This window comes from Melanotaenia boesemani, chromosome 21 (genome assembly GCF_017639745.1).
Source record: "Melanotaenia boesemani isolate fMelBoe1 chromosome 21, fMelBoe1.pri, whole genome shotgun sequence".
Taxonomy (NCBI): domain Eukaryota; kingdom Metazoa; phylum Chordata; class Actinopteri; order Atheriniformes; family Melanotaeniidae; genus Melanotaenia; species Melanotaenia boesemani.
In genome coordinates, this window is record NC_055702.1 from 15,293,764 (window position 1) to 15,321,489 (window position 27,726).

General features: G+C 39.0%; 5 protein-coding genes across 11 annotated transcripts; 1 reads left to right on the plus strand and 4 right to left on the minus strand.

The window, feature by feature from the left end:
- Positions 1-703: 703 nt before the first annotated feature.
- On the minus strand, positions 704-21,018 carry mylpfb (myosin light chain, phosphorylatable, fast skeletal muscle b). 3 transcript variants are annotated; one of them, XM_041973020.1, is made up of 6 exons: positions 20,926-21,018; positions 3,311-3,409; positions 2,176-2,356; positions 1,901-1,979; positions 1,765-1,813; positions 704-1,672 (listed from the first exon to the last, which is right to left on the minus strand). In XM_041973020.1, exons 1-6 carry the CDS (start codon positions 20,926-20,928, stop codon positions 1,571-1,573), a joined length of 513 nt encoding a protein of 170 aa, XP_041828954.1. In that variant the 5' UTR covers positions 20,929-21,018; the 3' UTR covers positions 704-1,570. The 3 variants fall into 3 exon arrangements, with proteins under 3 accessions (XP_041828954.1, XP_041828952.1, XP_041828953.1); XM_041973018.1 differs by lacking the exon at positions 20,926-21,018 and adding an exon at positions 3,967-4,805; XM_041973019.1 differs by lacking the exon at positions 20,926-21,018 and adding an exon at positions 3,675-3,957.
- On the minus strand, positions 5,525-9,377 carry LOC121631929 (sesquipedalian-1-like). The gene is made up of 4 exons (XM_041973017.1): positions 8,882-9,377; positions 8,350-8,460; positions 7,722-8,025; positions 5,525-6,768 (listed from the first exon to the last, which is right to left on the minus strand). Exons 2-4 carry the CDS (start codon positions 8,428-8,430, stop codon positions 6,335-6,337), a joined length of 819 nt encoding a protein of 272 aa, XP_041828951.1. The 5' UTR covers positions 8,431-8,460; positions 8,882-9,377; the 3' UTR covers positions 5,525-6,334.
- LOC121631927 (zinc finger and SCAN domain-containing protein 20-like) lies at positions 9,567-13,677 on the minus strand. Of its 3 annotated transcripts, none has more exons than XM_041973016.1 (3): positions 13,510-13,677; positions 11,769-11,959; positions 9,567-11,673 (listed from the first exon to the last, which is right to left on the minus strand). In XM_041973016.1, the coding sequence occupies exons 2-3, from the start codon at positions 11,956-11,958 to the stop codon at positions 10,769-10,771; spliced, it is 1,095 nt and encodes a 364-aa protein (XP_041828950.1). In that variant the 5' UTR covers position 11,959; positions 13,510-13,677; the 3' UTR covers positions 9,567-10,768. The 3 variants fall into 3 exon arrangements, with proteins under 3 accessions (XP_041828950.1, XP_041828948.1, XP_041828949.1); XM_041973014.1 differs by having other exon boundaries at positions 13,288-13,676; XM_041973015.1 differs by lacking the exon at positions 13,510-13,677 and adding an exon at positions 12,430-12,731.
- On the minus strand, positions 16,349-21,568 carry pkmyt1 (protein kinase, membrane associated tyrosine/threonine 1). Of its 3 annotated transcripts, none has more exons than XM_041973009.1 (8): positions 21,471-21,568; positions 19,267-19,677; positions 18,430-18,667; positions 18,056-18,335; positions 17,850-17,956; positions 17,591-17,763; positions 17,236-17,453; positions 16,349-17,053 (listed from the first exon to the last, which is right to left on the minus strand). In XM_041973009.1, the coding sequence occupies exons 2-8, from the start codon at positions 19,639-19,641 to the stop codon at positions 16,723-16,725; spliced, it is 1,722 nt and encodes a 573-aa protein (XP_041828943.1). In that variant the 5' UTR covers positions 19,642-19,677; positions 21,471-21,568; the 3' UTR covers positions 16,349-16,722. The 3 variants fall into 3 exon arrangements, with proteins under 3 accessions (XP_041828943.1, XP_041828942.1, XP_041828944.1); XM_041973008.1 differs by lacking the exon at positions 21,471-21,568 and adding an exon at positions 20,922-20,939; XM_041973010.1 differs by lacking the exon at positions 21,471-21,568 and adding an exon at positions 19,904-20,390.
- LOC121631931 (elongin-B-like) lies at positions 21,073-27,674 on the plus strand. Its single transcript, XM_041973021.1, has 4 exons — positions 21,073-21,164; positions 24,151-24,285; positions 24,488-24,596; positions 26,812-27,674. The coding sequence occupies exons 1-4, from the start codon at positions 21,162-21,164 to the stop codon at positions 26,922-26,924; spliced, it is 360 nt and encodes a 119-aa protein (XP_041828955.1). The 5' UTR covers positions 21,073-21,161; the 3' UTR covers positions 26,925-27,674.
- Positions 27,675-27,726: the final 52 nt, after the last annotated feature.

Genomic DNA, 27,726 nt, shown 5'->3' on the forward strand with positions numbered 1-27,726 from the left:
CATTTTATATGCTATTCATATTTCTTTCACACTAAATAATCTTGCTTAAGATGCTAAAAACAATGTTTTACCTCTTGCTTACCTGTATATATAACAAAATTTCGAGGTGCTCAAACCTTTGCATGTTGCTATATATTTGAAGGTTATCTATGAGGATGAGCAAACAAACACCATACAAAACAGCCTTGAATAAAGAGCTTCAAACCTTGAGTGCTTCTGTATCATGTCCACTATGTCATGAATCTTAATCCTCCGAGCAAGGACATTACTAAACCTTTGATTTGACTGATTTGCATGTTGTCACATTTATTTATGGTTCACTTGTAGAGACTTATAGGGCAATAACACAAGAACTAAATTTGATCTGAAGGCAGTGTCACGCTGCTCCTGATTAGGTATGTCTTATTGCAATGTTAAGTGTTCTCTTTTTTCTTCCTGTCCCTCTGTCATGTGCATTTGGGGTCACGGGTTGTTTAAAGAAGTGGTCTGAGAGCTTCCTTTACTCTGACATTATGGATTGAAGGTTCAGTAGTTTTGACCTGGACTTATCCAAAGTTTAATCACAGCATAAAAATATCCTATCAGAATCTTTATAATGCATGACCAGTTTGTGTTCTGCAGGGCTGTCCACAGTCATTGAGAAATGCTTTCACCCATGCCACCACTTAAATCAGCAGACACATTGTCGTACGAAAGATAGTGGTGTTTATTTGAACTTCTTTATTAGTTACAGTTGAGACAGACACAGTCACAACAACAGGAGAGAAACAGGGGTGAGAGAGACAAAGAAGAGTCAAAAACAAAGATTTTTTTTACTTTTGTTTGTTCCTTTTCTTTCTCCCACTCACCATCTTTCACCATCTCTTTCTCTATGTACAAGATTAAAATAAAAAAATCATGCTTTCCTCTTTTCACTTCAACTTTTCCTTTCATACCAACATATAAGAGAGTCAGAGACTGATTAAAAGAGAGGGGTAGGCAAACTATTGTAGTGCAGTACTCCTACTCTTTTACTGTGCACTCCTCTCCAATACAGTCAATGGAAGAAGCCATTAAACACTCTGTAAGGTTGAGACTAACAGACCTTTTGGGTCAGATGGCTCACTTGTTTCAAGCAAGTGTCTGTGCATGCACCACAGCACCCAAGAGACGTTTTGATCAACCGCTGTATACATTGGACTGTATATGCATACACACTATGCGTAGGTATGATACATGCACTGCTGGCCTCAACACAGAAGGACAGAATGATTGATAGGGGGAAAAGGAGGAGGAACAAGAGGCAGGGACAGAGATAGAGAGAGTGTTTCAGTGTCACAAGATTATTTTATTGAAAATAATCCCATGTTCCCCTGTTGGCACTTACACACAAACCCCCAAACCCCCCTCGTCCTCTCGCTGAGTATCTCGACAAAGGAGAGAAGTCTTTTCATGGTGAACTGGTGAGTGGAAAGAGTAGGCCTGGGTGCGAGTGTGTGCAAGGAAGTCATGGCGTTGGAGAAGGGGGAGTGAGTGGATGGTGGCACGAGTACAGGTTTGAACGGAGAAAAGGATCTTGAGAGAGGGCAGTTTACTCCTCCTTCTCCTCTCCGTGTGTGATGACGTAGCAGATGTTCTTGTAGTCCACATTGCCAGCCACATCAGGGGGGAATGCAGCCCACAGGTTGGTCATCTGTAAAGCAGCAGTTATAAAGACCTCTTACAAAGTCTGAACAAGTGAAGTTTTTCATAGAATATGACTGAGACAAAGACTGATCAGCTCACCTCCTCAGCACTGAACCTGTCGCACTGGGTGGTCAGGAGCTCCTCAAGGCTGGAGAGGGAAAAAGCAGGAAATGAGTGTGAGAGATGCCAAAGACAGCTCAGATTTGTGATAGAAGTTAAATGTAAAAGCTCTTACAATTCTTTCTTGATGGCGCCAGTACCCTCGGGGTCCAGGACCTTGAAAGCGCTCACAATAACGTCCTCGGGATCAGCACCTAAGAGTAAACGAAAGTAATGTTGGTCTCAATTAAATATAAATTAAATAAATTTAATTAAAAAAAAGAAGTATTTATGATGATAATTACTTAGAGGATCTTTATCAGTAAAATAAGAGAAGAAATCACCCCTTACAGCGATTAATATTTCCTAGTATCAAACAAAGGAACAAGCAAGAGAGGACTGAATACACACCCTTCAGCTTCTCGCCGAACATGGTCAGGAAGACAGTGAAGTTGATGGGGCCGCTGGCCTCCTTCACCATGGCTTCCAGCTCCTCATTCTTCACATTCAGTTGGCCCATGGTGGCCAGCACGTCCCTGAGGTCGTCCTTGCTGATGATGCCATCTCTGTTCTGGTCGATGATTGTGAAAGCCTTCCGGAGAAAGTGTTGGAAGAAGAGAGTGATTAGTCAAACATTATCAAAAATTTTGTGTGTGTGTTGCTTCCGCAAACATCCAGGTTATTAAAACAGCAAAATCAGAGATTTTCACATTTCTCTCAACCTCTTGTAATAAGACTTGTTAATCGTGATGATAAGTGGGAGACAGTCTGCCAACATAAACGCGTAAATGTGTAGCTGTTATCCACTTCTCTTGCCACATAACCATGCATACTACCCAGTGAAACCAAAGAGGGCATTGCAATCCTTTTAGGACTTGGCAGCTGGTTGGCCACTTGTCTCTCTAAGGTGTTAAAATGGTTTTGGAATGTGAGACAAGCCCCTTGCGACATTTAAGGAGAAGGTATTGATTACAGCTGTCATCCTTTTGCCTTGTGACTGAATCTTCTGACCATGTTACCAATGTTCTTTCACCTTTTGAGACCTCCAAAGGGGATGGCTAAGCTACTGTTGCCTCAGTATGCGCTTTCATCTTTACTAGCATACTACAGGAATATTTGGAGCAAATCAACAATGTTAGACTTTGTAATCCCAAAGTGTAGACTCGTCTTTAGATCTAGAGACAAATGTTTTCTTACTATTTTTGCTTTAAGCCTCTCTTTTCTGCTTTGATTAATTTGACTTTCCACCAGCTGTTGGGCTGCATTCCAGTGGAGTCACAGTGCTAGTATCTCCAAGGAGAATTACCGAGCAAGCACAGGGGAGACGTTGCGGCTGTCATCGGAATAGCTTAGATTTACTGTTCTGTCATACTGATGAGGACATTTTTGCCAACATGCAGCCACGCTTATTGGATCAACATCAGTCAGAAGCCCTCTTCATGGTCAAATAATACACAGAGATGCAAGAATTACAAAGAACATCAAATTTGGCTACCAAAAATCTTCATCTCTGCAAGTGTGTGAGATGTGATGGAGAAAATGTTACCTCCTTGTACTCCTGAATCTGGCTCTGCTCAAACATGGAGAACACGTTGGAGGATCCACCCTCACCCTGCTGCTGCCTCCTCTTGGCCTTCTTGGGTGCCTGGGAGACAATAAAAGGTAAAAGACATTTCAAGGATACAAATAATAAACTGCACAGAACCTGGCTAAATCTGCTTAAAATCATCAAAAACAAACAAACAAAAAGACAAGAACAAATAGACCCAAATGTGTCCTAACCGTGGAATTTGCTCTTAGATAACTAAATCCCACTTCAGGCTTTTTTTCCCATTTGAAATATCTTTTAAAACTATAAATCAATTAAAAGTAATTTATGAAAATTTAATATAGTTTATGGAATCAATTACCATGTATTTGATTTAGAGGATGCAAACAATAAGGCAAAGATGCCCAAATAAACCTTGTTTCAATATTTCATTATGATTCGGGTTTGTAGCCAAACATTAGCTCAAGCCAGCAGATAAACATTCATACTGGGTCCAAATCCAAAAGTGGGAGACTCGATTTAAGAGACAATTTCACTTCATGTGATGCTGGTAATCCACATGGCAATTGTATCAGTGATGCGCATCTCATCAGCTTTTAAAGTTGAGAAGAGATCCTAGAGACTGTTCTCCCAAGGCATCTGGCCACACTCACCATCTCTCAAGTTTGTGGAGTTGTTGGTGGTCAAGAAGAGAAGCCTACGCCAAGCCGATGTGACTGACATGTATGTATTGGCCCCTTGGGGCCTTATATACTAGCCCACGAGGGCTAACTTTAGCCACACCATCAGGTTTGGCAGGAAAGCAGAGCTGAGGGAGAGTAAGAGAAACAGGGAGGAATGAGGAGGTGGCTTTGCAGATCAGCTTACTGACACTCCAAAATAGGTTGCAGGAGTCTTGGAATGAGGTGAATTCAATGCCAACAGACAGGTCTGACTTTGGTGTCAACTGTGGACAAATAAGGCCAAACAGACGCACAGAACATACTGAGGGACAACTGAATTGCCCCCCATACCTAATTTTTTCTTTGTCTTTATTGTGACTATTTCTGTTAACTTTACATCCACTGTGAAAGAAAAAAAGTCCAGTGGTATGATGAAAGGATATGACAGATTTACTCCCTTATTACAAATACAGATGGGACACTTACCCTGCAGCCAACTTGATGACTGCTTTCTAATAATTAACACTCTTGAGCTGCTCAGTGCCCAACATGTGTTTCTTGTTAACATATCCTAAAATCAGCAGCTGTATAAGTGATAGGTCTGATCTGATGTTGGTGCTCACTACCACATCAGAGTATATAAACAGTCATGAAACTTGAAATCAGTTGGCGGATGGACACTGGTTCAGCTCCTGTGATGACACTTGACAACTAAGTGGCTACTGACCGTGCACTAATGAGGAATGCAAACAGCTCTATAATACAGACACACGATGCAAGGAAATCGCTAAATGCAGATCATATTTTACTGAAAACATAAATAAAGCTTGTATAGTTGCATAATGTAATATATTAAAAAAGGTAGGCTATTGCCTTTAATGCTGATCATATAATAGATGCTTCACCATTGTATTGACTGCAAGGCCTTTTAACGCCTTCTCCTATGGTGCTTAATCACATCTGTGATGAGAAACGAAAAAGTCTGATTAGTCTAAATGAGCTACTTTCGTACCATGGATGCACTAATTTTGGTTGCTCCTGGAGGTTCCCAGCTTTAGAACAGGACAGTGACCCACCCACGTAACTCCATATATGAGCTCCATAGGCTGCCATCAATCAGGCCACTGTACAGCTAAGGCATGTATTGGGATTTAGCAATAGCATTAACTGGCACTGTCTCCGTTGCAGGGCAAATATTTCAGGTGGTAAAATGTGACCTAATACTTCTAATATGAGAGATTTTTTAATGATTAAATATTTTACCGATTTAATATCAGCCACAACTAGGTTACTGATATGAGCTTGAAGGTGAAGAGACACAGAGAGAAAGACCGAGCAAAGTCAAACACCATAAAATCAAGACAGCTGTACAGACTGAAATAGCTCCGCTAACCCCCACCATTCTCTTTCTCAGTCATTCTGAGTCTCAACTAAAATTTAACAGACTTCAACCTTATTGGTCTGCTTTGCACCCCTAAACAACTGCCAGTCCCTTTCTTTTTAACCCAATCATTGCGCTAAATTGGATGATGTGTGGCAAAACTGGACACATTAACAATAGCATTTAATCAATAAGTTATTGGGCTTTGTACACAACATCAGTACATTTCTTTAAACTTTATAAAGGACATTACAGCTGTCTTAAAATGTCTAGTGAAGTCTTGCAATCCTGTTGACTTTTTCTGTGAATGATAAATCCAGTTTCAAGGCAGTCATTATGGCTAACTGTGCTAGTTGGGAACAACACCATCAGTTGGTGTTTTTTCACTGAACTGACAATGAAGTCTCAGTAAAACATGTAATAAATATGTTTATTCACAGTGGAAAATGACTATTTCTTTTGCAAAATAGTTACATTTCAAATTGTTGATTTATAAGAAACTGTTAAAAAAAACTAGATTTTCAAAGTATAAAAAAAGTGTCATTGGCTGTAGCATGAGAAAACCAATTTCATTTCTATCTAACCAGCTATTTAAAACTTAACACTTTTGCATGTAGCTGTCAGTTATTGGATATGGTAAAACAAAAAAAAATATGATATATATAAAAACATGGTTTAAGGAAAAAAAGACATTGTTGCAGTTTCATACCACAGTGTCTGAACATCAACCGCACAGTAATAGTAACATATCATTAGACATTTCCTTGTGAGAATCAGCTGATAATAAACATGGTTGGATGCTCTGGAGATAACGAATCATTTATTAATTAAGACATAAGTTTTAAAAAGAATGCTGCTGAACAATAAAAATATTATATTTATTTAAAAAAAAAGGTCCAGCTTATATTAACATTGTTCCTTTGTAATAATGCAGCTTCTTTTTCAAACTGAAGATAGGAAATTACTAACTTTTTATTATTATCCAAAATCTATCAAGTTTTCTTCCTGAACAATTTCACCAATATGTCCTCGTTTTGACCAATCAGTAATCAGTTCCTTTACTTCCTTTCCAAAATCCTCATGCAATTTTCTAAAATCATCTTGTGGGCCTAAACAGGACCCTGAGCATTCCAACATAGGCGGAAGAGGCGTGCTACCAGCCACCGCATTTATGCTCCTCTTGGGCCACAGTTTGGGTGATCTTTTGCTAGCTGATCCAGACCAGGAAATGGTCTGAGCATGAAGCCGCTGACTGGAGCTCAGGCTGGGTCTTGCTCCTGCAGCTTGCCCAAGATTCGAAGATAACGTGGAAGCATGGGGGTTCAGAATTGCTGCTGAATGGTTTGCTTCTGCTGTGAAATTAGGCACTGTAAAAGTTCCGTGTGGTTCACCAGGAAAGGCTCCTAACGCATCTGAGAAGAGAATACAGAAAAATGGATGAACAAAACAACACAAAGGCTGCAGCTGCTTACACTGCATGCATTTGGCAGATGATTATTGACTGAATGACAAGACAACTAAAACATAAACAACAAAAAACACACTGACTGCAAAAGTATTAAAAAGATCTTACACCGGCGTATTCAAATGCAGCTATTTTAGGAAAAGTTTTAATACCAATGAAAAGCAAATAAAATCTATTACAATATGACTAAAAATAATCTCCACCTGAAACTGTTTCTCTCCACATATTTGGTCAGGTTCAGTAAGACTCCTATGAGCTCTTGATATGTTGACTGATTTAATTATAGATGAACTTTTAAAGTAAAGTTATTGCACAAAAATGTAAAGCAAAACAGAAATAAAAGGCCTGAATTAAATAAATAAATAAAATAAAACTGACATTTGCACACATAACAAAGCTTTCTCGTTTTAGCAACTCAAAGGTTTGATGTAACGTTTTCAGCTAATTATTATAATATATTATTAAACAGCAGAGCTGATAACCTATTAACTCATAACAGTTGTTGGTTGATGACTAACTGACTGTTACCTCTTAACTGTTCCCCTTTTATCTTTCACATGACAGAAAATAGTCTCTGTGGGTTTTGAATTGATGATCAGAGGAAACATAATGCTGCACTGTGCCTTACTGCTGTTATTCACCATTTCTTTCTACAAAAGCTAAAACAATGTTAGTGGCACCCTTCCTTCCAGACTATTTGCTTGTATAAAGGTTAGCTGATTTCCCTTTAAGTTTCAAAACCAAATTGACAGATATGAGATCACATCTGTGTGCTCTGTACCGCAGCGTACTGGGTATGTGATGCAGAGGCTGTAAACAATGATGAAATGCCTCTAACAGAACAAAGGTCACTCTCTTTCTCCCCACAGAGATAAAAAGCACTCATCCTCTTGGCCTCACCTGTATACTTCCTCTCCATGTCCATCACCAGCAGGGCCAGGTAGCAGTGGCTGGCTGACGTCAGGGCTTTGATCCAGCTTTCCTGACTGACCTGGTCCTCCGCAGAAAACTTGTACGTCCGCAGCCCAGGGTCGCTCCAAACCAGAGAGAAAGCAAATTTTTCTTCAGACTCACACAGCTGGACGGTGCAGCCCTCCAGAACAATGACCCCAATCAGGTCCCGGTCTGTTGGCCGATCCTTGTAGAAGAGGAGGTTCCCCTTCAGCACGAACCAGCGCTTCTGATAGGAAGTCTTTATCTCACCCTGTCGGACAATCTCAGGTTATACTGAGCCACTTATAAATTCCACAGGTTCTATGTTTTTATGCAACTGCTTTGAGGCAATAAGCACTTCATTCAGAGGTTAAATGTCACCCTGATCCTTTTATTTTGTTGTTGTTGTTGTGTCAGTGTGTTTTAAATGTCTAAACATGTCACATTATGTGTAATGACAGCTCTCATTATAAGGCACGTATGTATAGCCTTTATTCTGTTGTGCACATTTGTTTCCCTGATTTGATTTTATGTATTTCATTTCTAAAACCTAAATGTACAAAACTGAAAGTGTTTTTTTTTTTTTTTTTTTTACCTTTTTGGAGAGGTAACCCTCTTTGTCCACAGGTGAGTTACACGATTCAAAATAGCAGACAACTTTTTCATCAATCTTCATTTCAACATTGCAGGGGGTTCAAACCAGAATCTGGAACAAACAAATAAGAATGACTAAACAAAAATTATTAAACTACTTCCGCATTTATTTGCCGCTTTGAATATGTTTTGTTTGTGGTGCATTAGAATTAGTGGAGATTTTTTCTAACACAGTGTAACCCGCGTTTAGTGGGTAAAGTTGTTTTTTTCCGCTTTGTTCAAGAATTTCCCTTCACATCTTAGAATGACAATACTTTTACCATTAGCATTAAGTTCCTTTCCAACAATTAGTTTAATACATGTTGGAAACATGCCAAACAGACCGCCATTAATAGCTCACCAGCTATTTTACGACGGGTAAAGTCTCTACGTCAAATGTTACTCCATGTCAGTTTCTGATTGTAAAATAATGCTAGAACTTGAGAAATTAAACGAGAAAGTTTTGCACATCCACATGGCTCTTGTTTACTCACCTTTCCGAAGTGTGTGTTGCAGTGTCCTCCAAGGGAGTGTGTCAGTTGCTTCCTGGTCCGGTAGGTAAGGGCAGCCCCACGTCAACGGCACAAAGCCCGTACATGTTCATCTTTCAGCTAGTCACAAACTCTCATTGTAGCTAGTCGTTGCTAGCGTGTGGTTTTCTGTGGCGCTGCGCGTTTTCTGTCAGTTTAAACACATTTTTATGTTTGGTTTGGCACTCCCATTTCATTATTATGCAATCTACTAGTCTGGCAGAAGCGCGTGCATAGGTTTAAAGTCACGCCATCCCTGAAAAAATACAATCGGCTCTGTTTTCTCCTACACAGAGCATCTGTGTTGGGAATTCATTCCAGTCTGTCACCCAGTTTGAAACTGTAGGTTTGAACCAACTCCACACAGCCGCTGTTTATGGTTCGATGGCTCCAGGTGAGACCCGGACCTCCTAAAATCCACCATCCTTGGTCTTGGTGGTGTTGAGGTGCAGGTAGATGGAGTCTCACCATGTGACAAAGTCCATGACCAGTTGCTAGTTTAGCAACATATCACATACAGTAAAATAACATTTGTGTTGCAAATACATGTAGTACAATCAACTCTAATCTGAGATAATAAGCTATTTCCACACATCTATTTGAGCTTAAAATGACTTCATGAAGCCTAAACGCACACAAACACTTCTGATGGTTGTTTTTAATTTATTATTTATTCGATCAGATATGAACAGAAAACAGCCGTGTGTGTTGTTTTGACAGAATCAGTTTTGAGGAGAAGACATGGTTTTGAGTGCTGTGTTTCCATTTGAAAGATATTAAGTTAACTCTGGGGATTTTGTTTATGCTACATCAGATTCTCAAAACTAAAGTTAATTTTGTCAACATGTAAATATACAGTACATGTGGATTTCAGGTTTTTAAACAAACTTTTCCAGCATCTGTGCATGCGACAGCCATTATTGTAGAAAGATCTAACAGCACATGATACAGTATATAACTTGTACAGGATCTGTTTCTTAAATGCAACCATGTGAACCCATGTCTAATACCAATAGTTTACAGTTTTTGGTTTATTTGTGTAAAATCATAAAATCTAGTGTGTAAAGGAGTGTCTGTGCCAACTCCTCATACATGCAACCCATATAATATTACTCACCCAAAATAAACCATGGAGTAAATATTAAACCTATTTATAGGTTGTAAGGTGATACAACAGATTAAGTCATATGCCAAAACGTGTACTCAAACATTTGAGGGATATGCTTGGAAAGTCATTGGCTGAGCCTCTGGAGGTTGTAATGAGGTTATTTATTGCTTCTGGTGTGCAAACTTTTTTTTAAAATGTGAAATAAATAAATCCAACAATTTGCAAGCAGTTAATCAGTCTGCAACCAATCATGCAGATCAGATTTTTAAGTTCATTATGTTTGACATGTATATAATTAACATGGGAACACAATCTGTGTGTAACAAAGAGATCAATCCAAGATTACTCATTTTCTAAATAAATAATAAATCTTGGTCTTCTGAAAGTTGCTTCTCGAGCAAAACACAGCCCTTTTTTTTTTTAAGTTCTCATTTGTGTACCACTTCTGATTGAAAACCACAGGATCCAACCTATACTTTTAACTTCAGCCTTACACTTAATTCAAGAAGGTCTGGTCTTCTTAAGTGAATTTCTGAGATTAATAGGCCAGTTTTCTTCCATTTCTTCAGTTATACCATGTCCTGGAGCGCTCATTAAAATGATATTTTTATTCTTCTGAGTGCACTTTTACCCTGTTGCTATGCATTTTTTTTGGGGGGGGGGGTGAAGCAATGTCAGCACTACATCAAAAAACATCTTTATGCTGATTTGACTGTTTTCCAATCCATTAGATCCAGGAAGCACTACCGCTGCTCCCCCCATGCTTGCTGTAACTGCAGAGTCTCTCCAATGTGGATCCTCTGATGTCGTTTGAGATTCTCCCCTCGACTGAAGCTCTTTCCACACTGGCTGCAATAATACGGTTTCTCCCCCGTGTGGACTCTCTTGTGTTTCTTCAGGTCTCCAGCCTGACTGAAACGCCTTCCACACTGTACGCAGCCATACGGCTTTTCTCCTGTGTGACAGCGCTGGTGAATTCTTAAGTTCCCAACCCTGCTGAATGTTTTTCCACACACAACACACAAGTGTACATCTTTCCCCCTGAGGTGCTCCATCCTTATTTGTCTTCCATCAAATGCAACCCTGTTTGTTTTTGTACAACCCTGTCTTCTATGGGTGGTGTGATTTGAATTGACAACGAGAAGTCCATAAGGTTCTGTGACTTGCGACCTGTGGGTCTCAGCAGAGGTGTGACGTGACGAGTTGCTGCTTAAATCCACACAACCAGCATATTGCGCTCGAGTAGAAGGTTGCTCTGAGGATGTGCACTCGGTTTTCTCCGTTTCTCTTTTAATGGAAGCCAGGTGTAAGCCAGGCATGGATCCTGAGGAAGAGTTGCATGCACTGTTAAACGCGACAGTAGTGGTACCCATGTTAGCTTTGGGCGAGGTGTGGGAAGTCACAACATCCTTATTTATGTTGCTCTCCACTTCTGGCTGTTCTCTGCATTGTTCAGGTTGTGACTGAATATCGCCGTCCTCCTCTTTGGATTCCTGCTTTATCCCATGTTGATCTTCGTGGTTATTTGTCAGTTTTTCTTCAGTAAGAGTAACAGCAGGTTTATGGCTCTGATTTAGGCTTGAATCCTGCTTATAATGCGGTGTATCATCTCTTTCTTCAGCCAAAGGCTCACTTGTAGGCAAACCAACTGTAGAATATTTTAAAAAGAGTCTTTACAATTATTCAAGTGATAATTGTGAAACTTGAAAGGAAATACCCTACAATAATAACACTTAAGCCTACCTGTGCTTTCTTTGGGTATCCTATCCTGAAGTTCCTGTAATCTTCTCTTGAGACTCTCGTTTTCTCTTTGTGTCCTGACAGTTTTTTGCTGGTACTCTGACACGGTTTCCTTCACCACCTCCAGGACCTCCTGCACAGCCTCATTAAGCAGTTTGGCCACACGGGCATTCAGACGTTCCAGTTTTGACATTCTGAAATTAAAACCAGGGATAAGAAACTGGATTGATAACCATGTCCTAACAAAATTAACTGAAAATCTCAAATACAGCTGTTGATAACTACTGTATGGCTATATAACAACAACAACATGGGTTCTTTGGCAGCAATGGTTACACATTATGCATTCAAATGAGGTATACCATTTCATAAATTGCTCCTATAAACAAACTAGTAAGAGTAAAAGAATTGACAAAGTCAGTAAATATCTCATTTTTGTCCAACTTAAAAAAAAAAAAAAATCTGGTATAACTTTCTCTCCACAGCAATCTGGAAAAAACTGCACTCTGATCAAATCTTGGTTTGAGCTTTAAATCAGCAAACATGGATAATACAGTCAAAATTTGTCTAAAAAAAATCCATACATTAAAAACCTTTAAAAATTGAGGAACACAGAATTAGACTTAAGCTCCCAATATACATCATCACCTCAATGAAATCTCACCTGTATCAAATGTGTGTCGAGGCAAGCCAACTGAACTGGGTTTAGTTTCATGAAGACATTTTACTCTCATCCAGAGCAGCTTTTTCAGTTCCGATGGGAGATAGTGGGAGATTTCACTTAAGAAGCCCCTAAAGTCACTGAAGTTTTAGAGTCTACAACAATTACTGACAGACTTTTTACACTGTAATCCTCAAAACATGTGTGCCTTTTGTCACACTGTTTTGTTTCTCTCTCTCTTCTTCTTCAAACAAACATCAAATACCTCCTCTGCATCAGACTGGTTCATCTCAAGGATCAGACTCTACACCCTCAAAAAAGCAACATCGTGCAGTTTAGTGCAATGAGGTTTGCAATTAACTATACAATGAGGAAACCAAACAACCACTCAACAGTTAGATGACTGAACACAGGAAACCAACTCATTAGGCCATGACTCATCTCAAAATATAAAATGGCACAACTCTGAGTGCAAATGTTAAAATCTTGCACAGAGAATCCAGGGGGTTTGAGTGGGGGATGAATGGGGTGGAGAACTGAGACATCTTTCCCCCACCTATAATGTGCATCCTTTCAACCAATTTAAAGCTACTGATAACACATAATCACACTTAGCATCAAGTAAAACTATGACCGTTGCCATTCTGAGACCGCGTTATGACTCAATGATGGTAGTCGGCCGTGTAGGTTCAGAAGCTATTTAGGTGAAAACTCCCACTTCCTAAATCAGAACTGAAAAAGTTCTTCTGGATGAGATGGATGAAACGTCTTAAATAAACTAGACCCAGTCCAGGTGGCTTGACTCAGCCTACGTTGGGTACCATGAGCTCGATAAATGAATTTATTTCCGAAAAATCTTACCTGTAATAGTTTCACAAATAATTCGATGCCAGTTTAAAACCAATTAGACTTCAAACACAGTCAAATTTGTAACAGTACCCTGGTTAAACATGTTTTAAAACGCGGTTAAATCTGCAAGGTGCTTCTGGAGTCCTCTTCTTTAGTGTTAGTAACGTGGACAGTTAACGTTAGCTATTAGCTAACTCCATGCGGTACTCTGTCCTTTTAGCATATGAAACGTACAAGAAATTAGCCACGTCGTCTGTGCTTTAAATAATTATTAGAAAATTTAACTGGCAAAGGTATATTTAAAAAGATTAATATCACGAGAGCCCAGCTTTACTGTCAACAAGCAAGCGCAACTCTACACGCAACAAAACAATTCGCAACTTCCGGAAGTACGAGACTCACATCCGGTTTGATGGTTTTATAGATAAAACTGCACTGTACGAATTTTTTCCATACATTTACACTCTCTTCAGTTCTTCTGTTGCATTAAAACATTTAAAACAATTAATCTGTTTGCAGCTGCAACATGAATTATATTTAGCTTTTTTAATTGAATTTTTTTGTTTTACAACAATAAAAATAAAAAGAGGAATGTTTTACATATAAATACCAACATCTATAATAATACATTGTAAAGAAAGAGAAATTAAATTACTGATTATACAACAGAATGCATAAATCGAGTGAGATGAAAAAAAGAAAAATCAAATTCTGGTAAGAAGGGAATTTTATGAATATTAAGCATCATAGATTTCCGCAGCTGTTGTTCCTCATTATAAAGTTTAGCTAAATGGGGTGCAGGTCTTTCCATACAAAGAATTTCTAAAAGTGTCTTAAGCCACAGTTCATCTTTCAATTCATCCGCATCTTTCCAGTTAATTTTTATGTGTTTTTTAGCTGACATATATCCACTTTAGATTAGTTTGTAAACAAAACTGACATAAAACTGGATCATAGTGAAGAGAACGGACAACTATTTTACTCAAAGACTGTATAACATTTTCCCTGAAGGCTTATATTTTACTGAATGTCTAAACAATAAAAAAGGTACCTGGTTCTTGCTGGCAGTGCCAACAAATATCTGAATCACTTATACCCATCTTGTGCAGTCAAACAGGAGTAAAGTATATTCTATGAATAAAGTTTTGTTAAGTTACCTATCCTTTTCTTAGTTTTGGTAAGGATTTTTCTGAATCAGTTTCCCAGTTCTCTGAACTGCATTCCAGTTATTTATTGGTGTATTGTTTAATAATTTATATAGTTTTTATGCTATTTTGAATTTTAACTGGCAATTGCCAGTCAGAACGAGAGAACCAAACATTTCTGCTGTAATTTCTATCACTATTACTTTAACCTTAGAAGACTCAGTTCTTGTGCCTGTCTGTGTGGCGTTTGCATGCTCTCCTCAAGCATGCATGGACGCTCTAGAGTTGTCCTCCTACAGTTCAAGCATACATTCGGGCAGGGGTTGTCCTACTCTGGGCCTCTAAGGTCACTGTCCTGCAGGTAGGAGATGTTTCTCTTCTCCAACACGCCTGATTTAAATGAATTTATTTTTAATGGTGCAGAACTCAACAAGCTGTTGGGGAGATCCATTTGATTTGAATCAGCTGTGTTAAAACAATGAATTTGGCCTCCTTCCTCCTGCATGAAATAAGTATGGCAACAGTAAGGCAGGCGCCATAATAGTTTCACAACTCCTTTAGAATATGCTTAAAAAATTTCCTGATAAAAGGTGCAATAACCCCCCCAAGGTATTTTCATTCTGAGGGTCCCCAAATTGAGATTATTTCAGCTGTCCTTTGATCAGGTATTCATCTTTTACATATCAGCAGCATACGACCCCTTCTCACATGCACTGTGTTGTGCCAGAAAGTCTGACCACAGTGAGAGCAGCAGTCTTACTTGCCTTTTTTTTCTTTAACCTGTCATGTCCAGCGTCATGATGGTCTTACAGCCGTGCTGTACTGGACAAATTTGCTTTACCAAGAGGAGCCATTTGGATACTTGGCTCCCCTTGAATCTTAAATGTAAATTTATGTTCTGTTAAATGTTCTTTTCTTTTTTTTTCAAAATTTGTTTATTTGAAAAAAAAAAAAAAAATTATACATACCTTGATCGGACCGGAGGAAGGGAGAGGATGAACAGAGGAGAAAAGAGAGAGGAAAAAGAAGAGAGAAACAATAGATAGAAAACAACCACAACTGTGAAATCAAGCCCAAACAGAAAAACCAGACAACCCACCGGCCACACACCCACCCAGAAGGAGGCAGAGAAAGGCCGCAATCAGAGCCCCCACAGCCATGGAACATGGGCCCTAGGGACAGCAACTTGGCAGGCACTAGTCCCCCAAGCATGAGTCTGGGGACATTTTTCTAAAATGCTTTTAATCCTGAGCAGCCCATTATTTTTCTACTTTAACACCATTTATAATTTTACATTTTTGAGACCTTGACCTTTCTGTGCCATTTTGGTCCAGATGAAATAAAACCACTGACTCACTGTGCAATCATGAAGCAACATGAGGAGGTTCTAGGTTTAATGTTTAAAGACGTACTGCTTGTTAGCACATTAAAAAAAATAACTGACAATGTGCAAGCCATCTTCATCAAACCGAGTCTCTGCTTTCGCTTTCTCATCATTTTCAATGCAATAGTGGAATTGGGATAGTTTAAAACTGGTGTTAGTTCCATATCAGTCTCAGATTTAAGATTTGTAATAAGTCATCTCTTGTGTAGTTTAGCTGCACCTTGAAATATTGTTATTATAAAAGACGTGTCCTTCTGGCACTTTTATGTTTGGGTTGTCTCAGTAAATAGTCTGCTGTTGAATATAAAAAAAACAAAAGAAAAGCCCACAGTAAGAGTAACGCATCACCATCGTTTTGCTGGGCTTTAGTTTCCTGGTGTCCAGCATGCAATGTGTGACTGCCATCTAGTGGTAATAACACAGAACAAAATCTACTTTCATTCTAATGATTTAAGTCTCTTAGATTTAAATGCATTGGGGTTAAAAACATAACACAACAAAACAACTCCTATATGAACCAAGAAAACAAAATACAGCCATCATCCTTTGTGTTTTGAGCTGCTTTATGAACATAAGTATCACAAATTTTTATTCTGTTTAGCTCCTTTTGTAACTCACGAGCTACGTTACTCAAGAGTTCGACAGGTTTCTTATAACTTACTCAAATATAAATCAAGCCATGTCAGTTCTGCAACAGATTGCATTTACACAAACATAAAAAGTGCAAGCATTTTCCCTAAATCTGCCCTTCTCAAATACTCATTTAAAGAAGCAGATGGAGAACAAATATTACTGACAATTGTTCATGCAAAGTAAATAAAACATCATGCATTGGGTCCTCTTTGTCTCACACTTCAAAGAGAAGAAAAACTTTGTCCATGAGTGTAAAATGAAAGTTTTGCACTCATGGTTGTCCCTCTACAGTTCAAGAGTTGTTTCTTCAAACAGACTGAGCAGATTTTTTGGTTCAAAGTTGGGTCGGATTAAACCCTTTTCTGTTTGAACCCAGTTGTGAAGACATCGTTTTGAGGAGCCTGAATACCGCTCGGTACGTACAGGACTCGTGCTGGGTGTGATGGTGTGGCAGGAACCATTTGAATGGATGCTGGAGGGGGTCAGAGCCAAGTTACAGGAGGGCCAGTCACCTAGAACTGAGCAAGTGGAGGTATGGGCAGGACTTTGATGGGTGCCTGTTGGTGAACCTGGGAGAGGAGTGGATGTGCTTTCCACAGAGAGTCTAGATTTGATCCTGTGGACAAGTAGGTTGACAACACAATTAGGGAGGAACCAACAAGAATGAACAAATTTAACTTTAAGATGAAGCAAAGACAGTGGCTAAATGTTTATATGTAAGTCATTCCAGAAGATAAAATATCTATAATATCTTCAGACTAAAATAAAAACGCCATCCTATGAAAGCAAAGACTCTACCTGTGCAAGAAAGAAGGTGAATGTTCTGGGTCTGAGTGATGCAGAAAAATGGCATCATCCTCTGGACTCCCTTGGTCTCTATGTACATTACTGAGGGGCAGTGTTAGATCCCCATCCCAGCTGTCCTTGGGAGGTGTGCAGGGCACTGGCTTGTTCCACTGGGGGAGGAAGGGCAGGTGAATGGAGGACAAGAGTCTGCACCCAGAACAGACCACCAACTGTGAGGGAAAATGAAACAGAAAAATATTACAAGGCTGGTTAGTGTGGGCTGCTTGGCAATGCAAAGTGACTCTTTACAAATCTCTGTTTCATACGTTTATTTAAAATATGAGTAAAGGCTTACAGGAACCATTACCTGGCACAGGGAGGCCAGTGTCAATATGGTTTCAGCAGCCATAAGATAAATGCGCCTTTTCCATCTGTGTTTTCTAATAGAGGGAAGGGCAAGAAGCTCAGAGACAGTGGGTCTCTCAGATGGTTCTGGGGCCAGCATCATCTGTAGGATTGACTGTAGCTCAACAGACAGGCCTTCAAACACAGATCAAAATATTAAAACATAAATATATATTTTTTTCAAATACATATATATATCCAGGTAAAAAAAAAGATCTTACCATTTGTCACCTCTGAAGGAAGATGACCCTGTCTGAGCTGCTGCCATCCTTCGCCACCATTTGGAACCTCAATATTACAGGCGAGCTCCAGCATAGAAACACCCAAACTAAATGAAAAATAATAATTATTATTACTTTTAGACTTCAGTTTAAAATCACTTATATTTCAGAATATCATTTCTTCCTTTCATTTTTTCTTTGGGTACCTGAAAACATCTGCAGCAGGCCCATATTCTCCGCGGAGAAGCTCAGGGGCCATGTATCTAGGATCACCCTCCTGGACATCGTCCTTGACTTTCCTCTCATGGGGCTCTGTATTTGTCGGCTTCAGTTCCAGCAGCAACCCAAAGTCAGCCAGCTTGAGACGGCCAGAGTTAGTGATGAGAACATTGGCAGGTTTGAGGTCCAAATGCACAAAACCATGACAATGCAAGTGTTGTAGTGCAGAGAGGAGGTCGCACAGGTAGGACCATACAGCAGGCTCGTCTGGAGAGGCATGTTTCAAACAAAAGTGCAAGTATGTAAATTACATGTATGGAAACTTATAAAAAGATTTCATTGTCTTTTTTCTTTGACAAACCTGGACCAGGAGGCTTGTTCTCAGCATGGAGCAGCAAACTGGTGCTACACAGCTCTGTCTGAATGTACAGTCTACCAGCTTCCTCCCATGCTGCCACAAAATTCAGGATGTGGGGATGAGGACAAATGCGTTCATGGTTCTGGGCTTCCCTCACACTTCGTTTCCTCTCACTGTCACCCCTGAAGCGCTGAGCAGAGCGCTTGATTGCATACATGCAGCCATCCTCATTGCTTTGTACCTACAAGAATACAAAAAAAAAACAAAAAAAAAAAAAAAACACAAGACTTGTCTTTTATTTAGAAGTCAACACCTGATATTCATGGGCACATTAAGGAAAGAAGGATTTCAGAGATGTCTTAAATCAGACTGTAAGCTTTTACCATTGATGAACTATAGTAAGGTTGCCCAAACATTGAGGATCTTTTGGGTAAATATTGTTACGCCACTTAGATCCTTTCAACCGTAGCCAATGTCTAACAATGTTTTTTTTAACAGAAACAAAAGAAAATCTTTTTATTTCAGGCTCTCAGCTTCTTATATACATTAGGTTGCCTTAAACTTGTCTTATGCAACATTACCACATTACCACAAAATTCTGGTGCTTTAAAAGCAGAATTTCCCATTTTCTTAATGTAAAGAAGCACTCGATGGACTGGCGACCTGTCCAGGGGGTACCCTGCCTCATGCCTGCTAATTCCTGGGATAAGCTCCAGCTTTACCATGACCCTTAAATGGACTAAGTGGTATAGTGAATGAATGAATAATGTAAAGAAACCCCAGAGACAATGTATAAAACACTTTCACAAACAAAAACACTCAAGTCTATATCGTACTAACCTTATAGACTTCTCCAAAGGATCCTCTTCCCAGGAGGCCCAAATTAGTAAAGCACTGACTGAAATAGGACTTATGTTTACTAGGATCATATACAGAATTTGGAGGGGGGGATTCACTAAGGGAATGGGACAAGGGTGTCCAAGGGGATAGATGGTGGTGGAACATCCTGCTCAGAGGAGGACATCCCTTAGACGGTGGCAGTGGGGGGAGAGAATGCGAGAGTCGAGCAGGGGAAGAGCACGGAGAGTTGGATCCAGATGATGACGAAAACGGGAGCCGACGCTTTTTAAGGGAGAAGGACTGCTCTGCATGGGAGAAGTGGGCTGGGAGAGGGAGAGGCACTCTGGACGATGTGGTTTCCACCGCAACTGACATTGTATGGGGATTTCTTCAGGTATTTTGTACAGCAAGCTGCAACATTCAAAAGAAAACCTTTAAACATCGGGAATATAGGCTACTAGTTAATATATCACTACCAAATCTTGGAAACCTTTCTGCTGATGCACAAAAACTTCTTTATCTGAAATTAATATTCTGTGAAGAAATGACAAATTAGTCATAACTTGTCATTTAATATTTATGTGTCAACCAAGTACATAGTTAACACTCAACATAAAAATTCCAATTTATTTATTACAAAGGTAAGCAAAATGAGCCAGAAACTCCTTCAGCAACATGGTCACACTCAACTGTCAATGGATCTGTCAGCTTGAATTTCTTGTTTTATTGGTTTAGGAATTTTTGTCTGATTTGTGCCTTTACAATTTCCTTGATGTTTTGAGGAGAACCCGTTTCACTGAACAACAGGCCTAACTAGCATTGACAAATTAGTGAACAGATCTGTTGAGAACAGGTCCAGCGCCCCAAGGCTCTCTGGTCTTTCTCCAGAAACTGAATAAGTATCCCACAGAGACTCAAAATAAAATGTGACAGAAAGCAAGATACAAATAGACCAAAAGGTTGCCATGCAAAGACCATAAAGAGATGCAGAATCACAAGGAAGACACAAAATATCCATGACATACAAAATGACCAGAATGAGCCAAAAAGTGATTAAAGACCCAAAACCAAACATAACTTGTCACAAAAAAAAACACTTAACAACATTAACAAGATATTAAATGGTCATAAATAAAAGTTAGATATTTTTTAAAAACTGTGATGCACAATTATGTATAAAGACAAAAGATCTGAAAGACACATGAATAGGGATACATAACTCACGCAAACCACATCTGTATGGTTTGTTGTCGTTTTGCAAAAACTTCAACGTTGTTGTTTAGGTCCTGTCTACAAAAAGAGGGGTTCCTTTTATATACCTCTGCCCGTGGGTACGTTGTTTTATGGTCGTCTTTGACTGGGTAACTAGAACAATCAATTGCAAAAAGTAAACATTGTCAATGTCAGTCTAAGGCAATAATTTCAATCACGGTTACTTTTTTTGGTTTTGCTCTGGACGATATTAACAGTATTCCAAGCAGAAATATTACTCAAGTTTTTGCTAGCACTGACAGCTGTCATCTCAGAAATATACATTTTGGCTAACATTAAACAAGGGCGAACCGACAATACAGAACGTCGCTACCTGTTAGCTGCAAATAACGAAATGTAACTGACACTTCAGCCTTGAGTAATGTAGAGTAACTTTATCTCACCGACCATAATCCAGTTATAACGACAGTTCCCAAAACAAAGTGGCTCAGAAACACTCTGTATCCAACTATTCCTGGCTTGTAATCGGCTCGCGCCAAATTCTAACAAAATTACTACGTAGCGCTGCGTAGTTACCTTTTCGAGTGACTACGTGAATTGCGTAAAATCAGGCAGTGCAGTCTGGGGTTCTACTGCACAACTCTAAGGGCTGGCGTAACTGGCTAGCTAGCTGATCACTTGAAATGGTAACTTATTTATTTATTTTTCGATTATTTTGTGACATTAGTGTCTATATACAAACCCTAAATTCGCGCTCATTAAGGTATTTTAAGGCGTTAATGCTACAAAAATGTCCATTTCACTTTGTTTTTGTTAGCTTGCTAAAGCTAAGCTTGCTGTATTAGCTTTGCTTTCCAATCTGTAACCGGAGGTGTTGCTATCGAGGTAGCTTAGCATGGCTAATCTTTAAAACGATATAATGTTAGCCATCTACTAACCCAACAAGCTTATCTGTTCAGTTTAGGATATTCTACTATTACTCTTTAACTTACAAAGTTTGTTATCGGAGCTGTTTGGCCTTGTTTAGATTGGGTATTCGAAGCTTATTTCGTGCTAGCTCATCATAGCTACTTCTGCTTTGGATCTGCTCGGTATCTTATACTACCTCATCAATGAATTACCCGTATCTGCATTGTTTATTTTGACACGCAGAGTAATAGTCCGGGAAGTCTCCCTTTTGAGATGTTCAACAACGTTTAGATTTTCTTTGGTTTGGTTTTCGTTTTGACCATTTTTACCGGCTATCAATTAGTGCATTTTCAGTATAACTTCGTGGTGAAACTGCCTGCATGTCAGTGAAAAAACGGAAAAGTCACGTTATAAGAGACCATTTATAATATCATGGAATTTACATTTTCCATTAAATTTTCGTCGCAGAGTCAACAAATTTCCTGACATGTTTAACACTTCTGTACCATTTTGCATGTTTTTGTTTTATTTTCATTTTAGGCGACTGAGAAAGTAACCTAACACTACTGCGACAGCTGATAATAATGATAAACAACAAATTTAACTCATTCATTCAGTCTTTGATACTTAGTGTCATGTAGAATTAATTAGTAGTTTCATATAAAAACCCATGATTCTTCAGCTCTGGATCTTGAAGGCCACTGCCAGGTTTAAAGGGTAGTACACCCAAAAATGTGTTTTTTGAGCTGTAAACAACACAGTCTTACTTAATTGTGATGAAAACCACTTATACTGTTGATAAAATTATTTTTTTTTATTATTTATAAAAAAAACAAAAAAAACAGGATTTTGTGGGTTAAAAAGGCTCATAATGCCCCATATAGGGTAAAAACAGGTTTTGTTTTTCGTGATTTAGAGTCGTACTGGTGCTTCTGTACATCACGAGAAAATTTTAAAAACCTCACATCCATCCCTCCAGATGCAGATAGGTGGGTCCCAGACTTGCAGGCATAGAAAACTGCGCCTACCAGCACAAATGAACGGATGGGAACTTATATGGTGTAGATTTGATAGTTTCAGACTTCTATTCTTTCACAGAGTTTCTGATTAAATATTTCTGCAGTGGGACGGATTTGTGCTTTTGAGAAGTGTAAAAGTAGCATAAAGACTTTATTCTTTACCTGCTGATCCTCATCTGGTGACAGACAGCAGCTCAAATCCAAGTAGCGGCAACTTACAGCGGCATTTCCTGCAGCTGCCACAACCTGCCGCTACAGCTTTCCAGAGTTGCTGGAGCTGCTGACAGGCCAGCGCAACAATGCTAACGGCTCAGACTGATACGGTTTAGGACCACCTTGTTCTTGTGTAGCTGAGGGGATTCTGCAGGTAAAAATTCTTCCACTTTAAAGACCGCTCTGTGGCGTCGCTTTCCATCCATCTAGTGGCCACTGAGCTGCCTGTGTATCCCAACCCGCTCAATGATCACCACACACCTCCCACCCCAATCTTTTCAGTTTCAGGCATTTTTTAAATCTGGCAGAGGGTGGAGTTACGCAAAAAGTAGGGGGTGTAGTTACACTTTAAGCTATTTACCTGCTTGCACTCACCTGGCCAAAATTAATGCCTCATTGACAGGCTTCTGCAGAACCTGAAAACAGGATTTAAGCATCCAGGAACCTAAAGGGCAGTCGCCTCAAGGACCGGAGTTCAAGACCCCTGAAGTAACATAATACAATTAGCACCTGTCACACTTTCTTTGGGCATGCAGCATTTGTCCACACCTTTGTGCACATTCAGAAGATATTACACATCTTGTGCATAAATAGAATTAGATAAACTTGAAGGCTCAACTTAAAGGTTAAAACTTAAAGATCAGTGATTGTTACATAGTGATTTACAATTTAAAACAAATTTCTAGTAAATATTTTCTCTTGTGGACAAGGATTGTGTGATGTAAATTGTATCATCAGTGAAGAGTCCACTAGGTCAATCTGTGGTTGAGAATTTGCAGGCTAAAAGAATTTAATGAAGTCCAATCATCTTCACAGTGTTGACCATGCAGCTCCTGAACCTCTCATCCTTTCAAGAGAGTGAGGAAAAAAAAAACAGACAGCAGCAGCACCCTGTAGAACATGACTGGATAGGATAGGATAGGATTTAGGAATCAGGGTTAAAGATAGGCTTAAAAAAGGATAAACTCTGCAGGAAAATTGCGATTACACACAACTCCATAGAAAGTGTACAGTTTATACATAAAGTTTATCTTATGATATTAAGGCTGCAAGGTAATTTGTATCTGTGGTCCCTTGTTAGGTTATAACTCACATTACTGTTGAACAAGCAAACACAACTCTAAAAACAATAGTAATAAAAAGAAGGAGAAGACACACACACAGCAATATTATATGTCAACATATCCAAGACATAATGTCAAACATAACCATGAAGACAAAATGTCAGTGAGTTCAGAGCTGAGCATCCTTCAGCAAACTATCTTGGTTTTCAATATGTTAATATACAACCTTTATCTTTATTCAGATTAGGTGAATTTAACAGTTTTTATGTTGTCGTTTGGTGTTGATAATTCACATACCTTATAAAAAAAGTTCTACCAGAGTAGTTTTACTGCCAAATTACTTTATAATTATATCCCCACAGAACAATATATCTTGCTTGATCACATTATTAATTTTCTGTAGTTCTTATCTGAAACAGGAACCCCTGTCACCATTGAAAAATAGTTGTGTAACCATTATCTTCCAGGATGTGTTCTTAATGATCCGGCGTCACAAGACCACCATCTTCACAGATGCCAAGGAGTCCACCACTGTCTATGAGCTGAAGCGTATTGTTGAAGGAATACTTAAAAGATCACCTGAAGACCAGCGGCTCTACAAAGTGAGTTTCGGAGGTATTAAAGGATCAGAGAACTTGTATTGTTTAGTTAAAATTTATGTTGTGGGTCATACCAGTCTGAAACATCTTTCTTAAGGGTAATAGAATTTTTTTAAAAATAAATATTAAACATGAAATTTATTGAAGCAGATTCCTAAACGTAAGTCTTTTGAAGTTTTTCTGACATCTACGACTGTCTCTACAGGATGATCAGTTGCTAGAGGACAGCAAAACACTGGGGGACTGTGGATTTACCAACCAGACCGCCAGACCCCAAGCACCAGCTACAGTTGGTCTGGCCTTCCGTATAAATGGTGTGTTTTTCTAAAGTTGTTTGTGTGTTCAGGAAGATCAGTGATACGTTTTAGCAATCTTTTTCTGTCTTTTTCCAGTTTTTCAAACTGGTGAAGTAGTCCACATGTCTCAGAGTTTAGTGAAGAAATTATTGTGGCAATTTATGGAAGATGTTTTTTTTTTTTCAGTTAATCTGCATTGATCTCATTATCTCCTCCACAAGAGATTAGTATCTACTGCAGATAATGATGAGTAACAACTACTTTAATTCAGACAGTCTGTGATCCTTAGTGTCATGTAGAATTATGACATCATGACATTTAATTTTTGTGGTGCTGCAACAATTGAACCTCAATGTGCCACGTTTTCTTAATACAGACCTTTTTTTTTTTATTCATTTCACAAACTCTTCTTTAACCATATTTGTAAGACAACAACAAGGCCAGTTGTGTGACAGAAATGTGTGCATCATATTTAATATAATGACAGCTGGACAAATGGATTTTGTCCAGCTGTTTGTAGTTTCTTTTTTCTTTCTATAGCCTCTTGCCTCTTGGCTTTACTCGACTGGATTTGGCTCTAATTGACTTAACTCCAGAATCAAGGGCTTTATTGTCACTCTGCTACACACAAGAGTATTTCGTTGAACTAAATGTTGTTCCATGAAGCTCCTAGTGCAATACATAAAATAAAAAACAATTAGTGCAAAACTCAAGTGATCTACTATACAGACAAAATATTCTACAGACAATATTTACAAGACAGTGCAGACAGTAGCAGTCTAGGACTATGAATGAGCCTGAAAACATGTGGATTGGCAAGCAGCAGCACAAGAACGAGGTAGAATGGGTACATTCAGATTGTCCAGTCATTCAGTTTGTCCAGTCAGATGGTCGAGTCAGTCATTACAATCCATAGTAGTTGAGTTCCAATGTGGGTGGGGCCTTCATAGCAAGGCAGCCCAAAAGTCCCATGTGTGCAGCACAACATTGGAGGACATTAAGGCGATGCTATACCTGGTGTTCAGTCTATGGGCTTTTGTCAGTCTTGAGGTAAAAGCAGGAAGCCAGAGAAGGCTGCAGGAGGCTAAATGAAATACTCTGTAGGTGTCATATTTCCAGTTCACTTGGGATCCCTGCTGAGAATAGGCTAAACAGAAGTAACTGATATCAGGTGCTACAACCTAATGAAAAACCCCTAAAACAGTCTGTTTGAGTCAAGTTGGATAGCTTCTAATAGAAAAAGGGCCATATATGGCCTACATACTTTAATAGTTTTGATTTTATTAATTGTTCATGTCTCAGGGCATAATCATCTGTTCCTTATCTGGTTGTTACCAGGTTGTTGAAGTTAAATGTTAAAACTACACACGGCACGTTACACCTTCTCGTTTGTTGAACAAGAATCATCAGTAAGTGTGAGCTGAGGTTTTGCCTGTTTGCTGGTGTGGGACGATCAGGTGTGGGTTAACACAATGTCCAAGAGGAAAGAGATCAGTATTGATTTAAGAGAAACAACTGTTGCTGCCCATCAGTCTGGGAAAGGCTATAAGGTCATTTCCAAATAGTTTGGAGTCCATCATTTCTTCTCACTGTAGAATGATGGATTTCTTACCCTCTTCAGTCTTCCTAGGAGTGGACATCCCAGCAAGTTCACCCCAAAATCAGACTTGTGCAATTATCAGAGAAAGTGGAAAAATGCTGAAATGATCTCATACAACAAGACCATTATCCTAGTCAGACCAATAAATGTATAACAAAAAAGCTTTAAAACAAAAGAAAGAATAAAAATGTTGTAATGGTCCAGTCAAAGTCCAGACTTCATCCTATCTGAAATATTTAAGAAATATGTGCATTAATAAATGCCTGCAAGCCTGAATAAACTAGAGCCATTGAGTAAAGAATAAAAATTCCTCCACAATTATGTGAGAGATTGGTATCATAGAAGACAGTTACTTCAAGTTACTTACATCTGAAGGTGGTTCTTCAAGTTATTTAATCACAGGATGGACTTAGTTTTTCACATGTTACTCCTGCATCTTTAGAAGGCTGTATTTAGCTCACACATAAAGCTTTAGATGGTGTACTTTAATTTTTCACTGTTGTATGTGATTTAAAGTGTTACGGTAGCATACATGTTCTTAATTGACTTGAACAACTAACAGACTTTGCTTTTTTGACATTGCGTACGTAGCCACGATGGAGCTCATGTTTTCCTTCGTCCTCTGTCCTCCAGATGAGATGTTTGAGCAGCTGCACGTCGAGGCCTTCTCCAGCCCCCCAGAACTCCCTGATGTGATGAAGCCTCAGGACTCCGGTAGCACTGCCAATGAGCAGGCAGTGCAGTGATGGCTGCGGGGGGAGATGAGCAGTGGAAGGAAGGATGGGAGTGGGCGTGTGTGGATTAACTGCAGTGACGAAGTAGTGGGATGGTGGATATGTAATATAATTTAATTTAATAGATGGTAACATTATAGGTGATTAAGCCTCTTCATGTTACCTTCATGCCATCATATCAGCACTCCCCCTCCCCAGTTTACTTCACATATCATTTTTCGTTAAACTCTGGTTACCACATGACTTGCTGTCCTGCTTTTTGAATTTGCTCTGAAGCACCAACTGGCTCAGACTTCTGAGTGAAAAGTTGGTTTGGAAAGTATGAGTGTGTGTGTGTGTGTATAAGTGTGTCTTTGAGTTATTATAATATCATTAACATTTTGGAAACGGAGGCATAATTGTGTCGGTACTCTAGAAATAACATGCATGGGTAAAGACTTTAGTATTTGAATTAGCAAACTGCATGAACAATTTAAAAACAAAAGGCTTTATTTTCACACAAACTGATCAACCACGGATTTGTTTACTCGGTCTGATCTCCACAGTTTTTGTTGTACGTTTCTGATTTGACTTCCTACTTGGAAAGCATATGTTCTAGTTTTTTTTTTTTTTTTTTCCTGTCTATTTAGTATGTTTTACTTGTCGGTCCGCTGGTTATCATGCACTGAAACCAAATGCAGGCACCTCTTGGACAGCAGAGGGATGTCATCAACATTATGCCCTCCCCCCTTTAAAAAAAAAAAAAAAAAAAAAACCTCCCCCTGTCACACAAACATAGCTTGTAACTGTGAGCCTACCTTATTAAAAAGTTTTT